At 36.8% G+C, this 14397-nt stretch overlaps 1 protein-coding gene across 5 annotated transcripts in view; it reads left to right on the forward strand.

Annotated features, from left to right (window-relative positions):
- The window catches only part of LDLRAD4 (low density lipoprotein receptor class A domain containing 4), a 164840-nt gene extending 150759 nt beyond the window's left edge, over positions 1-14081 (forward strand). For all 5 annotated transcript variants that reach the window (XM_072411483.1, XM_072411482.1, XM_072411484.1 and 2 more), the window contains one exon: positions 150-14081. In XM_072411483.1, coding sequence (XP_072267584.1) covers positions 150-689 — 540 coding nt within the window. In that variant the 3' untranslated portion in view covers positions 690-14081. The remainder of the gene's footprint in view (positions 1-149) is intronic.
- The last annotated feature ends 316 nt before the right edge of the window (positions 14082-14397 follow it).

A 14397-nucleotide genomic window follows, 5' to 3' on the forward strand; every position in this document is an offset into this window, starting at 1 on the left:
TTTTATATTAAAGTTCCCTTATTTAATTTTTGGGTACATATGCAATGACTGCATGGGCAAATAATTTTATATGGACAAAAAAACATTACTTATAAAAACACAACAAGCAGGTTCTTTAACATTTCTGATATTATCTTGCTTTATTGTAGATTATGTATACATCAAGGTCCAGAGACAGATTCACGACTCCTTCCTTTATGCAGAGAGATCGTTTTAGCCGCTTCCAGCCAACATATCCATACATTCAGCACGAGATTGACCTTCCACCTACTATTTCCCTGTCTGATGGAGAAGAGCCTCCACCCTACCAGGGTCCATGTACTCTGCAGTTACGAGACCCAGAACAGCAGATGGAACTTAACAGAGAATCTGTCAGAGCACCTCCAAACAGGACCATTTTTGACAGTGATTTGATAGATATATCATTGTACAATGGGGGTCCGTGCCCACCAAGCAGCAATTCGGGCATCAGTGCAACCAACCATAGCAGTAATGGCCGAATGGAAGGACCACCACCAACCTACAGCGAAGTTATGGGACACTATCCAGGTTCATCGTATTTCCACCACCAGCAGAATAACACCTCTTCTTCTCAGACAAGTAGTAGACTTACATTTCAGGCAAATGATCCAGAGAGCACAATAGTTCCTGTCAATGGAAAAGACAGAAAGCCAGGGAATCTTGTTTGAATCCTCCCAACCTGCACTTACTCCACAGTGAGGTCATCATGGTTGTCTCATGACTTCCGCAACTCAAGCGTCCAATGCGTTTGAGCTTCAAGTGGTACAAGTTAAACCAAATGCACATATTATTGTATGCATATTCTGATATCAGTCAGAAGAAAGCATGCACATGGATCGAATTATATACTCGTCCTTTCTGTTGTATTCATAATTTGTTTCTGGATGAATCATTTTTATATTATCATATTTCAGTTATTTAAATTTTGCAAGATCTTGGCACAAAACTTAAACTTTGCAGAGCATTTTTTGTACTGACTTTGATTACAGTCACATAGAACAAGTGAGTGTTAACTTAGAAGTGCTATGGTGTTTAGGGAGATGGCCAGTGTTTGTGGTAGGGAACGTGTAGTTGCAGTTTCTAAATATTTCATAGAAATCTATATCATATTCCAAATTTGTGTGTGCCTATGTGTACATTGTATGAAACGAGTGAGTGAAATTATTGAATGTGCTAGGTATTAAACCTGTTTAGGGCTTGATTCACTAAATTGCAGTAACACAGAACTCATATACAAGTTAAATGAAATGATTCCCTTCCAACGGTAATACCCAACAAGTTTTTCTTTTTTATGTGCAAAGAAGCAAATGTTATGTTTAAAAAAAGTAATTTTAACGTTTCCCAAGCTTCAGATTGTTACTGTCTTGGCCTCACACTGCCCCTGTCTTGTTACAAGAATAGTGATGCACTTTGTTTGTTCCTGCCTAATATGGAAAAAAAAAAAAAAAAAAAAGCTACGACCTTCCCCAGAGGTGTACCAGTCATGGAAGCTATGAGCTGTGGCTAAAAAAGATGACTGTGTAGCACCTGGTTGGCTTTGGTTTATGTTTTTAGAGGAAGACAATGTGCACATAGAATATGTTAAAAAAAAAGTCAGCACTGCATTAAGAAAATCTATTTCTAATCGCAACTCCTCGTCCTCTATTTTATTATAAAGTGTAAAAAGAAATCCATATGGCCTTTATTCTTTCATGCTGAATCCATCTATTGATTTTCTAGTTCCCAAAGTTTTTATACTGGTGCAGATTTTTTTTTGTGTGACCTCTGTATTAGAACTTTCCATTAATGACGGATTCACTGGGGCTTTAAAAATTCTACGTAAATCTTCCATAGCAAAGTTTACACCTACTTCTAAGGACATTCATGGTGAGAAAGAACCTGATGTCCTCCTTGCATTGTGGGAACCTATTGTTCCTATTGTTCCCCGTTTTTGTCAACAGATTCCTATGAAAAACACATGTCAGAGCGAATACTCACATTTGCTGGCATCAGTATAGCAAAAGGAACGAATGAAGCTGGTATGGTGGGCACTAGAACTTCCAATTCTAATTCTGTAACAACAAAGTCCAAGCACTAAACAGCTTCTAATATTGGCGCCTAATGTTCTGTTTTTTAAACAGTACTCACATAAAAAAGAATAGTAAACTCTGATTTAGGTAATATACATATTACACTCAGCATTGCACATGTTTTTTCCTTTAACTGTTTATTATCTTTATTCAAATGTTAATCAGTATTTATGTTAAAGTGCATTTATCATTCAATTTACAAATCTTTAGTGAATCTAGCTCTTAGAGAAAAAAAGTTGCACTATCTGTTTGAATTATCCTTCATGAGGGAAATGTGTTAGGTTACTCTGTACTTGCAGTATTCCCTGTTGTGAGCTTAAGATTCCTAACATTTGAGATGACCCCCCTCAAAAAAAAAAAGGGGACACCATTCATTGTTTGTTGTTTTTTACTAATTGTGGTTATCTACAGTATACAAAGGGACTTAACTGGTGCTTCTGAAAACTTGCAGTCACCAGCAGATTGAATTGAGTGTGTGTAAATATGAATGACTTCCATGCCCTTCATTCATTGTTAAACCATGTTCACAGCACTTTTGGTATTCATATTAGCATATAGGTTTTCTTGCTGTAAAAATAATCCAGAGGAGGTCCAGAGGACTCGTTCACCTAGATAAAGAAAATACATGGTCCTGTATGGTATATGGGAGTGCAAAGATAAGTAATGACATATCACACTCAGCTTTCCGCTCTCCAATGGCATTCTCCTTTAATAACACTGTAGAGAATACCGAAAAAGTCACCCAAAGGATGTGGCCACATCCACACAGCTTTCATATGTCTAAACTGCTAAAAGCTGATCTGTGACTGGTGTTTATGGATGAGAACACTATTGTGCTCTTTAGTTTTAATAGTCTAAGTGGCTTATTTAAAAGCATGCCTAAAGCGGAAATAGATAACCACTTTCTTCAGGCTGAAATCTACTAACTTAATATTCCACTATATTATTGCACCTGGGCTCCTGGTATTATCAAGTATTAAAAGGTTGTGCCGCATTCCATTTTGGGATTTTCATTTATTTAACATTATATACGAGACTTCAAGGTGACCCTAATCAAGACATCTAATGTGGCAGATATATCATGCTACTCGTCTTTAACAGAACTTAAAGAAGGCTAGTATGCATTTTATCCCCATAGCATGTGGATTAAAGGGTTGGTCAACATGAAATTGGCATTTCCATTGTGGGACAACTAATGTGAAATGTGTAATGAACATACCTCAATATACTGAGGGAACTGGGTGCATAACAAAGTCAGGAATGTTTTGTTTTAGAATGTTCAAGTGGACCAGAAATCATCACCTCTGCTTGTTTCGGATAAATGCTATTTGTAGTCAGGGCAGCATGCTTTTTTTTCCTGTGTTGATCATAGCTGTCTGGACATTACACACAAGCTATCTCATTGTAGTTATTTGGTTTAGTTTTCCTCTGAGAACACTTGCTAACACTTGGACTTATGGCAGATGATTGACAGAAGTTGCTTTTTAGCACAGAAAGTTGTGGATAAATCTAGTAAAAACTTTAGCAACATTTATACAGCACTATTTGATATTCTCTCAATCTAATTTTCAAACGATAGAATGATCAGTTTAAAATGATCCTTGCGATTGGCTACAGCATTTTATATACCTTCCACATGTTCAATAATTGATCTCAACTACAATAATTTCTAATGTGATATGTAAATAAAATATCAATCGTCAAGGTGGTCTCAAGTTCAATACACTGGTGAACCATCCAACGTAAAAAAAATTTCATTCCTTACCGATTTTTAATTGCCATTCAACCGAAATAATGATTGCAAAATACAATGGATTGATACTTCATTGATTGATTGATTTGACATTATTATCAAATTGATCATCTAATCGTTTAAAAATATTCATAGTGTATGGGTAGCAGATGGCCTATAAAGTCCATGACACTTTTGGATAGTGCACAGATAGAATATAGCAGCACACCAGGATATAGCAGCACTTGGTATTCCTCACAATTTTTAGAATTTTCTCATCCACAATCAGTATTTGTATTTCTTATTGTATCCATTCGTGTAATATAGAAGAGAAACATAAAGAGCATTGTTTTTCCATTTGTAGTATGGATATTAATTTACTTCATCAGGATGTTATCGCCTTTTTTAACGTTTCTCACATTAGTTAATAGCTTAACACAATCTGTCTGCTTTTCATTTTATAGATTTAGCATTTTTATTAAAAAAAAAAAGTAAAACAAGGTAAATAATTCAAGTCTTGTTTGTTTAACATGCCACAGGATACAATTTTACCTGCAGGCAGTGTGCGTCTGTATAAAAGGATGCCAGGAAAGATATTGTTAAATAATTTTCTAACAACCTTATTAGAAAGATAGGGCACAACGATATCTTTGGTGTCTTTGGGCCGGTAAACCAGCTGCTATTATTGTAACTTGTTCTTTGAGCAGATTCCTTTATGACTCTGAGCCAGGCTATGTACAGACTGTACAGATATCAGTGTTAAATGACTTGGTGGGCTAAGCACACTTATAATGCAAACTATGTTATGAAAAAACAAAAAAAAATTTACCTGAAATTATTTGAAGTAGTCAGTCTATTGGCCTGTGATAGACGTTGGGCTTGTGTTAATGGAATCATCCAAACCATCAGTTTTAGAGCCTCTATGGTCATTCAGAAGCTATTGAAAAGTACATTTGACCTGCCTAAAGCAGGTTCTGCATTCCCATAGACTTGTACAGAAATGCAAAATCCACCTGAAGAAAACAAATGTCCATTAGCAAAGTGGTATGACCTCTATCCATAAAGATGCACTCAAGGCAAAAGCCTAAATATAATGAAATACATAAGTGTAAGCTGCCTTTACCTGCTAAAGGATGTGCATTTTTCTTCATCTGTTCCTGAAATGTGTACAGCTGTCTGGCGGAGCAGGAGACCTCACTTTTCTCTGCAGTAGTTAGGTATAACACAAAACTTTAGGTTATCCCCTCTATCAGTGAGCTTACTCCTTTTCTCAGCTTACCTCTTGTTGGCACATAAGCATTGTAGCACAACTGATTGCCTCATTCTCCTGTTTTGTTTCCTCTTTTGTTCTAATCTCTACTGTACATGGTGCTGGAAGAGACTGATAAAAAGTAAAATCCATGTACATACATCTATGCTAGCATTAGTTTGTGGCTTTTAAATATTGCTGGATTCGGCTTTAAATGTATATACATAAAAAATGTCATTTGGCCCCCTGTTTCTGATCTCTTCATGCAGTATCATGGAAGATCCTCCACTTTTTCTTGTCACTCCCTTGGGTAAATCGAAGCCATGCTTATCACTTGTATTGGCACCGTCCGCTAAACCTGATGTATTCTTAATTCAGGTCGATTGGCATTCTGCACTGGATGTGCTTTAACACTTTGGTACGGAAGGATGGGGTGTTCAAGTAACAAACAGGAGCTCAACAATGGTTCACCAATCAATTCTAAAAATTTTAATTTGTGCAAGCAATGCTTATGTGTTCTGGTTTGCTAAGGCGCGGCATACAAGACTATCATTGTGAATATAGTCCAAGTGATTGTACTTTTGCTTTAATATTAACAAGGCAACTAATATATCCATGTAATATTGTAATGATGTGACGTGAACTAGATCAGAAGATAGATAAATGAAATAAATTTGTATGAATTTCAGTTTGAGGACTTTTGTCACATGCTATTGTTTGCTGGGGCTATTAGATCAATTTCTAGACAATATTATTTTTGTAACTAAGCTATAGGGATAATTATGTAAAGAGAGAAGAAGAAAAAGATTTATTACATTCGGCCAGTTTTGTGATCCATGTAACACCACACAAAGCAACAGACTGGATGGGCTGTACCCTTTAGGTTAACAGTACAATGAAATACAGTAGATGCTGTATGTCTCAAAGCACTGGCCTTTCCTCTCCAAGAGTGTTGCTGTACAGGGAGTTCAGAAAGCTAATATAAAGGCAGATGCAAGTACCTTATACTAACTGCACTCAGAGTACATTTATTTTTAATGCTACAAAAATGTATTAAGTGGAATATTTATATCTGTCTTTAGTATTATTTAACAACAAACCTGCAAGGTTCACTTTAATCCACCGCCTACCCAGCAGCAAATACCCCTCCTCCTCTAAACTTACTAGAATTACCTATTAGGAGCAATAGAAACAACCTAGTGTAAGTTGCTTAAATATCAGCTTATATAGGTGTATAGACTTTCCCTATGCAACAACGGTGATGCTCTGTGGTTGCACTAATCACCCCCTCACTCGCCCCCATTTGAATTTGGGTTTAACTAGGCTCTCCAGATTCACCAAATTAGAAAATAATTTTTCATGGGTTTTAGGTAACCATTACTGGATAACATATGATCAGCAGTTCTAAACTCATTTACATTCATATTGTTCACAAAACAGTGTATATTAGAATTCCTGCTCCTCATATGTCCATGATGTGGGTCACACAAGGGTAATGCACTGAACTGAATTCTAGGTGTCTACATTTTTTTAATAATACTTCAGTAGACCCAGCAGCACACTAAGGCCACATGAAATACTGTGCTGTGATTATAGAAATATGTGTAATAGTATTTTTTTTTATGTAGCTTGGTTTTAGCACTTTCTGCACCTTTCATACTAGAGGAGATCCTGGCAGTTATTTCCAGCAGCAGTACTGTTCGCTCAAACTCGCCAAACTTTAATCATGTACCTATAATGTTCAAATTTCATTGGATTCAGCTAAAAATAATTATCACTGTTTTTTAAAATTAGGATCTTTATCCTGGTATTTTAACTTTGTGAATTGAGTTGGTCAGGATCATCCTGAACTAATAACCATTACATGTTCTGTGGGTTACTATTACATGAGCTCTATTGGTACTAATTACAAGACTAGCCATTGAATTGAACCTCTGGAACTCTTCCAGACCCTTAGTGAATAAATAAGGAATGATGTTTGATTATTTGAGCTGACCTTTTCATAAAATATAAATATTTTTTAATGTTTTATCATCTTCTATGTGCTTTATTCACTATATACTATTACACCACAGAACACACTTTATATCTGGATACAATTACATTTTGTGAAAGACTCCCAGTGCTACACCCCAGTTAACCTTATTTGAAATTACCAATTAAATGTCACACATAGGGTGGTCTGCCCCTCTTGCAGCTGTGCCCACAATGGCCTTCTTACGTATGATCTGAAGCAGGGGCTTACTTGTATTCAGTTTGGAAACCCATTAATATTGTATTTGTGATTTCAAGACAACAGAGGTTAGAGATTTAATGATCTTGCGTTTGGGGCCTACAGTGTAAATATTTGTCATTTTCCAATCATAATATTTCACTTCCCATTCCTTTTTTTTTTTAATCTGTTAACCATGATACAATAAGCCATTAAACTGTGATAATGAAGCAGATCTGTGCCACAAGTCAGTAGAACTGCACACAAATGACTTTCTTTTTACAAAATATATATTTACCTAGAAAATGGACTATGGCTAAATGTAAAATAATTGTTGTATATAGAAGAGAAGAACTATGTAGTCACTAGACTACTTTTTAAAATGATTGTCATAGTAGTTTTACAGTAACACATTTTAAACGTGAAAGAAAAAAGAAAATCATATTTGCTCCAAGTTTGTTGTTTGCTAATTCAATGCTGCTTTTGCTGCCAATGTGGACGTATTAGATTATTAAGTGTGGTAATGTGTGCTGGATTCGGCATTGATAGCACATTCATTTCCAGTCTTGCAATGTGTTTTATGGACAAAAATGTTGCCATTACGTAGAAATTTAGGAGGAAAGCGAAGGAGGAGGTATTGGCCAGACCAGCCAAATCTGACTTTTCATAGAAAAATGGTGGCCGTATTATGATTCATTGGATGGGGTAGCACCTCCTGTAGTATTTTATGTGAATTCTTGCTAGCGTATTATTATGGATCCTCATTGTAAAAGATGTCTTCTTATTCACCTCCACATTCGCTGTGCCTCTTGTGTAAGGTGCTTTTTTTTCAGTTTAGTGTCTCATATGTCTTATTGGATTTTTAAAAAATATTTTTAAAGAAGCTGTATATAACTTGAATTTTATGCACATATCCTACCCAATGGGTAGAACAAAAAGCAGATGTTCATTGTTAATACTGTAATATAATGTATAGCTGATATCAATTTTAACACAAAACGGCATAGAAATTGTAAATGCCTAACACGTCTAGTCCTTTTTGTAAGATTTGCAAATAATGCATACTGATGAAAGAATTCTATGTATTTTATTTTCCTATCAAATATCAATATAATATCACATAAGGAGAACAAAGAACAAATCTACACTTTTATATTGTTCTAGATGTGAATGTTTCGTATGTTTTATTTTTATTTTGTTCCAATTAATTTTTTTAACGATTTGGTAAAATGCTTATAATATTCTTGCCTTGTGATTATCACTTGTTGGACCAGTATTATTCTTGCACCATGTTCAAGAAATTGTTTTTTTTTTTTTTTTTTTTTTGTTCTGCCTACCTAGTATTGACATAAACACCAGTTGATCTGAGTATGTTTTACATCAGTGAACAGATATTGCACGTTATGTGCACTGCTTTCCTGCAGTAGTTTTTTATTTTCTGTGTACAGCTAGTAATATGCTGTTTTCCTCTTACCACCAGCAGCCAGTAAAATAAAATTAGAATGGTTTTTAAAGTAAAGGCGAGACCACAATTAGAACTCCAGCAAGAGCATATTCACTGTAAGGCTTGGTTCACACCTACAATGAGGTTGCAATGCGTTTACTGCTTCCTCGCCCCAAGAACTCCTGCCTATTTAGATGCTACATGGTAGTGTTTCCTGTGCCCCCCTTCCCCCATAGGGGGCGGCAGTGAGTGGTACTAGTATTGTCAAATGTTCTAGTATTCGGGTGGCTGCCAAGGTGCCAGCCGCAATGCGTGCGCAATTCTGGTCTGGACCAGCCCATAGGCACATCATGCTTATAGGCCACATTGCCTTGTATAGTTGGTGGATGCAATTTTCCCATCAGAAGTAGAAATATCATTATTTTAAATAAGAATATTTACATATGACATCACTTGGTGAATAGTACAGAGCATTTCAATAGACTGTGGTGACACAATAAACATAGCAAACCTCTCATGATAGATGAATGTGAAATGCCATTGCTGATGGTATAAGTAGGCTGCTTGTTGTCATTGTCAAGAGCTTTATATTCATAGTTTGCATCCAAAAGGAATAAAGCTTTGTACACTAACCCTACTTTTACCCATAATGCATTGTGTCACTACTATGCCAGTAGAAGATCTGGTGGTTAAAGGTCCAGATTTGTTCAGGAAAACAGTGTAACGAGTTCTTATTTTTCTGTCTCAACCAAAACATTAATCTAGCAGTGCAAAGCTGGTGAAAAGATTGTTCTTTGCTGTATTGTATTTCTGTTGTTCAATAAAACGAAAAGATCCTGATAAATAATTGTCAATATCTTGCTTTTAATCTATCAACTCTGCTTGTTTAATTTTTAGAGTTGCTTTTACTAGATACCTCAATGATGTGTATGGTATGTGAGCTGACGATTGGAATATTTATTTCCTTATCTATCTTAGACTACAAAATAAATAAATGCAATCAGAAGTAAATAAGGTGACACTAAGCACACCACAATTCTAAAACTCTAATAATGTCTTCATAATATTGTCTTTTCTGCCCAGCGACATCATCATATTTGTGATGTTCACATTTAGGACCAGTGAGCCATTGCAAAGTATAGTAAAACATGGCCAACTAGAATGTCACTAATATGAGTGCAGTAACCTGAAATGTGACTATAGGGTAGAATATAATTTCAGAATAAAATAAAAATGGAACATACACAGTAATTACATACACAAGAGAACTCCATTATGGACCCCATTCAGTTCTTCCACATTGCTAGTAAACATGAAGAATGCCTGTATAGGAAGTTAGGCGGCCAAATGCCCTGAAAAGGGTGACATTCACACCCTCTTGGTATAGTTGAGGTGCATTGTAGATGTATCCTATACTACCTGGAAGGTGGATTTCGTTCTTATGTACACTTGTCATTTTGATTAGTACAAAACCAAAACATTTTTTATTTACAAAAGGGTTGTCAGTTTGCTGTTTTCTGTAGTTTCTTTGCTTGGTAAGGACCACTGTCTCCATTTATTTCTTTTCTTGTTATCACAGGTTGCACAGAAGGCAAGAACATCTCTCCCCTGGACGGTCAAATATCCTATTTGGAAGAAGTAAATTGTTTGTCCAGGTCCTTCCAAAAAATTCAAATGGTGTGATATCACCGTTCTTTCTGTGAATAACAGATTTATGTCTAGATCAATTTGTTTTCTTTTTACCTTTTTAGGTTTACTAAAATGTTTGGATTAGGCCAGGGGTCAGCAGCCTTTACTATCAAAAGAGCCATTTTGCCTCCTCTTCCACTAAAGAAAAATAGTCTGGAGCCGCAAAACATAACACAGTTTATAAACTTTTAAAAGTTTTAATTTTTTTTAATTTTACCTGTTACAACAAGTGTGCATGTGTAGGCCTACTTTGAAATAAATGAAACACTGAACTATGCCCCTAGAAGCCTCCAGCTTCTAATGTATCATCCTGTTATGTCTGTTATGTTAGAGTTCTTTATGTTCTGACGATGCCTTAGCGGTAAAATTTTAAGGGCTGTTAGCCACAGCTGTCCCTCATTTGCAGCTTTAATTTTGTTCACCTGTACCCCCCAATCTTGAGTAATTGGGGTTCAGGTGCTAGAAGCTTCCAGCAATGTGTAACAGGGTAGATTATTTTGATGGGCAGAGTTCTTTATTTTCTGACGATGCCTTAGCGATTCAATTGTAGGTGGTGTTAGCCATAAGTGTCCCCCACTTGCACCTCTATTTTGGTCACCTGTACCGCCTCCCCCCCGTTCCAGAGAAATTGGGGTTCAGGTGCTAGATGCTTCCAGCAATGTGTAACAGGGTAGATTTTTTTGATAGGCAGAGTTTTTATGAATTTTTAGGAGGTGTTAGCCACAGGTGTGTCCCGTACTTGCACCTCAAATTTTTTCACCTGTACCCCCGTTTCCAGATAAATTGGGGTTTAGGTGCTAGAAGCCTCCAACAATGTGTAACAGGGTAGGGGGTTTTTGATGGGTGGAGTTTTTAGGAGGTGTTAGCCACAGGTGTCCCCCACTTGCACCTCTAATTTTGTTCACCTGTACCCCCTTCCTGTTCCAGAGGAATTGGGGTTCAAAGGTGGGGGATGTCATTGTACACACCCATTTGTACACGCCCCGTGGTAGATTTATTTCACTGGTAGATTTTTTTCATTAGAACACCGGATAGGGAATCCCCCTCCTCCGCAGTGTCTTGGGAGGAAGGGGATCCCCCATCAGAGATCTCCCCGTGGCAGCCGAAGGGAGCCACAACAAGGAGGCTGAAGAGCCGCAGGTTGCTGACCCCTGGATTAGGCAGACCAAATTCAGCTTTCCTAGGAAAAAAAATACATGTTTCATGGTAAAAACAGGCCTTTTGGTTTGCATGTGACACAATATACATTTCAAACTCTCTCGTTCAAATCAAAACCATCCATCATATTTCAATATCCATTACATAGAATCTAGCTAGTATGGAGCTATTAAATCAATTTTTAATGGCCTGCTCAAGGCCACATGCCTTTCCCATTCCATGGCACTTCCAGCCTGCTTTGAAATTCTACAAATATATCAGAGACAGAACAGCTCATATTATCTGACGTCACACAGCTCCTGTTGTGGGCTTTAAAGCAGACTAACAGTGTTGTGGATGGGAAAGCTCTGGCAGCCCTGGACAGGCCAAGCTGTGTACATTTTTATTTACAAGCATTAAATAAATTCTGCTCTATTTAGAAATTGCTGATTCTGATGCTGATGGCTGTGTACACATGTTCAATAATTGTTGTTGAAAAGTCCCTTTCACAATCCTTTCCAACGACAAAAGACTTAACAAGTGCTGTACATACAGTGCTGTTCTGCTGTATGGAGAGGGAATGGAGAGAACAGTGGAATGGCACCCCGCTGTGCTCTCCCCCCTTCACTTGTTTTTTGATCGTTTGTTGTTCATGGATCCGCCCAATGTCAGAAGAGCTATACACACGCTCCAGATTCTCATCCGATACTAGCCCTGAGACAATTATCAGACAAGAATCATCTGACGTGTACGTAGCTTTAGTCTCTTGCTCCCCCAGTTTACAATAATCACGTGCATATTAAGTCAAGATCCCATTTACTGGGTTGTCACAGTAAGAGTTTGAAAGGCCAAGGCTGTGGGGGGAAACATGACAAGTGTTGCAGACAAACCGTTAAATATACAAATAGTTATAGACTGTAGAAGTGGTACTTTGCTCAGTCCACCTAACAGCATACTCCGTTTCAGCATATTTGCTTGCAGTACATTTGATTGGCCCCAAGTCTTGATGCTGCCTGTCTAAAGGCTACAATAAATGCCTCTTATTAAATACTTGTAAATAAATAGTGGTGTTAATCTGTGCCTTTTATATCTCCCTAAAGTGTAGCTAAATGCTGGGAATGTGTGACAGCTTCGGGGAGACCTCTGCTTAGATGTACTTGGGTGGCAACCCCTGTATTGTGACCCAATTCTTCAGTAACCACCCAAACAGCCGGGTGGTTACTGAAAAGTGCTGGATGACAATTTATATTTGCAAAAGTATTCCTCCATCAAGAACTAGAGCTGCAAGATCTGACCTGGCTGCAGGACAAAATTGAAGTCGTCAACCACAGTGACCAATCAAATACATTATTTACTCAGGAGAGTTAAAGATTAAATCTAATTGACTGTCACTGTTTGTTTCTATGGTCCCTTTACCATTTTTCTTTTTATAGGCTTGCAGTATGTTTGGGAATTGCATCACAATATCAAACTCCCCCATATCCTCCCTTTTCTGGTAATGTAAAATGTCATTGACCCCAAAGATCCATAATACTACTGTAAGTCGGACATTAAAATCAAATAACTGCCATGTTTGACTGTGCAAATGTTGCTGGTGAATCCTAACAGATGGGTGGTATTGATCCCAGTTTAGCCTCTTTCATTCAAATTAGGTAGAAACGCAGAAACCCACAGAATCTGGTTAAGATTCACCAGCAACATTTGATCAGTCAAACATAGCACAGTTTATCCAAAATAGCGTTTTTTTTCTGGCCATTGTGGCCCCTCTTTGCAGGACTTTAGCAAATGGAGAGTGACGTCCATAACTCCAGGAAATAAGTGGAACCGTGGAGAGGGTAAATCTAAGCATCAAATCACAGTTATGAAATCTGCATCCTCATTGCCTCACTGATTCCATGGCACCTGTCTCTTGCATCAATAGCTCAGATTTAGTTATTTTTGTTATTTTTATAGCATATGAACTGCCAACCTTTTATTTTCTTCTAGTGTCATTTCTCAAACCTTCATTTTGTAACATTCTTTATTTTTTACTATTTTAACTTATTATTTTAAATCCTATTTTAACTTGGCTCTATTTCCATCATGTGAGATGTTACTGTGAGTGAATGGTTTGAAAAAAGGTTTGCCCAACATGTAACATGTCAAATAACAGAACGCTATCCAGCACTGATCATTCTTATTAAGACACAGAAAGTTCTGACAGATATCATTTACACAATGATTTACCTTGGGGTGCCTTTCTTAAATACAAAATTGTTTTGTTTTTTTTCTTTAGTGTTGGCAATTAGTTAGACTTCTGTTAACCAAAATGGCAATTATTGCTTGTGTCAATGTCAATTATGATTTGCCATATCTGTTTATTCTCTATTGTTAATAACGCTGTTATTCTGTGTAAACGAGGTGGCTTCAATCTCGTCTTAAGAAATCAGTATTATATGTATTTAAGAAATATATGTATTACATTAAACTTATATGATTTAAGACAAACTTGGACCTAACAAGACTTTAAATAAAAATTCAGCTTTGCACATTGGCTAATTGTAGTGATTGTGACTCTTGGAGAGTTTTTGTCTCCATCCATTGAGTTTGATTTGTACATATTATTATGGTTTAAGTTCATCTGAAGACATATTCATTATTTTGTAACACTGAGCTGAAAATGTCACTGCAGAGTTATGGGGCTACCGAACCAACCAGTCTTGGATATGCTTAGTATAAGATGTAGAATGAAAGATAAAACACAATTGGTTACTATAGAATACTGCCTGATTTATTCCCTACTACTTTAAATCAGCCCAGCTTTCTAAATCAGAAGGCCGGTACTCCTAACCCTTATTTGTAGTT

Source organism: Pyxicephalus adspersus, chromosome 5, assembly GCF_032062135.1.
Source record: "Pyxicephalus adspersus chromosome 5, UCB_Pads_2.0, whole genome shotgun sequence".
NCBI classification, from domain to species: domain Eukaryota; kingdom Metazoa; phylum Chordata; class Amphibia; order Anura; family Pyxicephalidae; genus Pyxicephalus; species Pyxicephalus adspersus.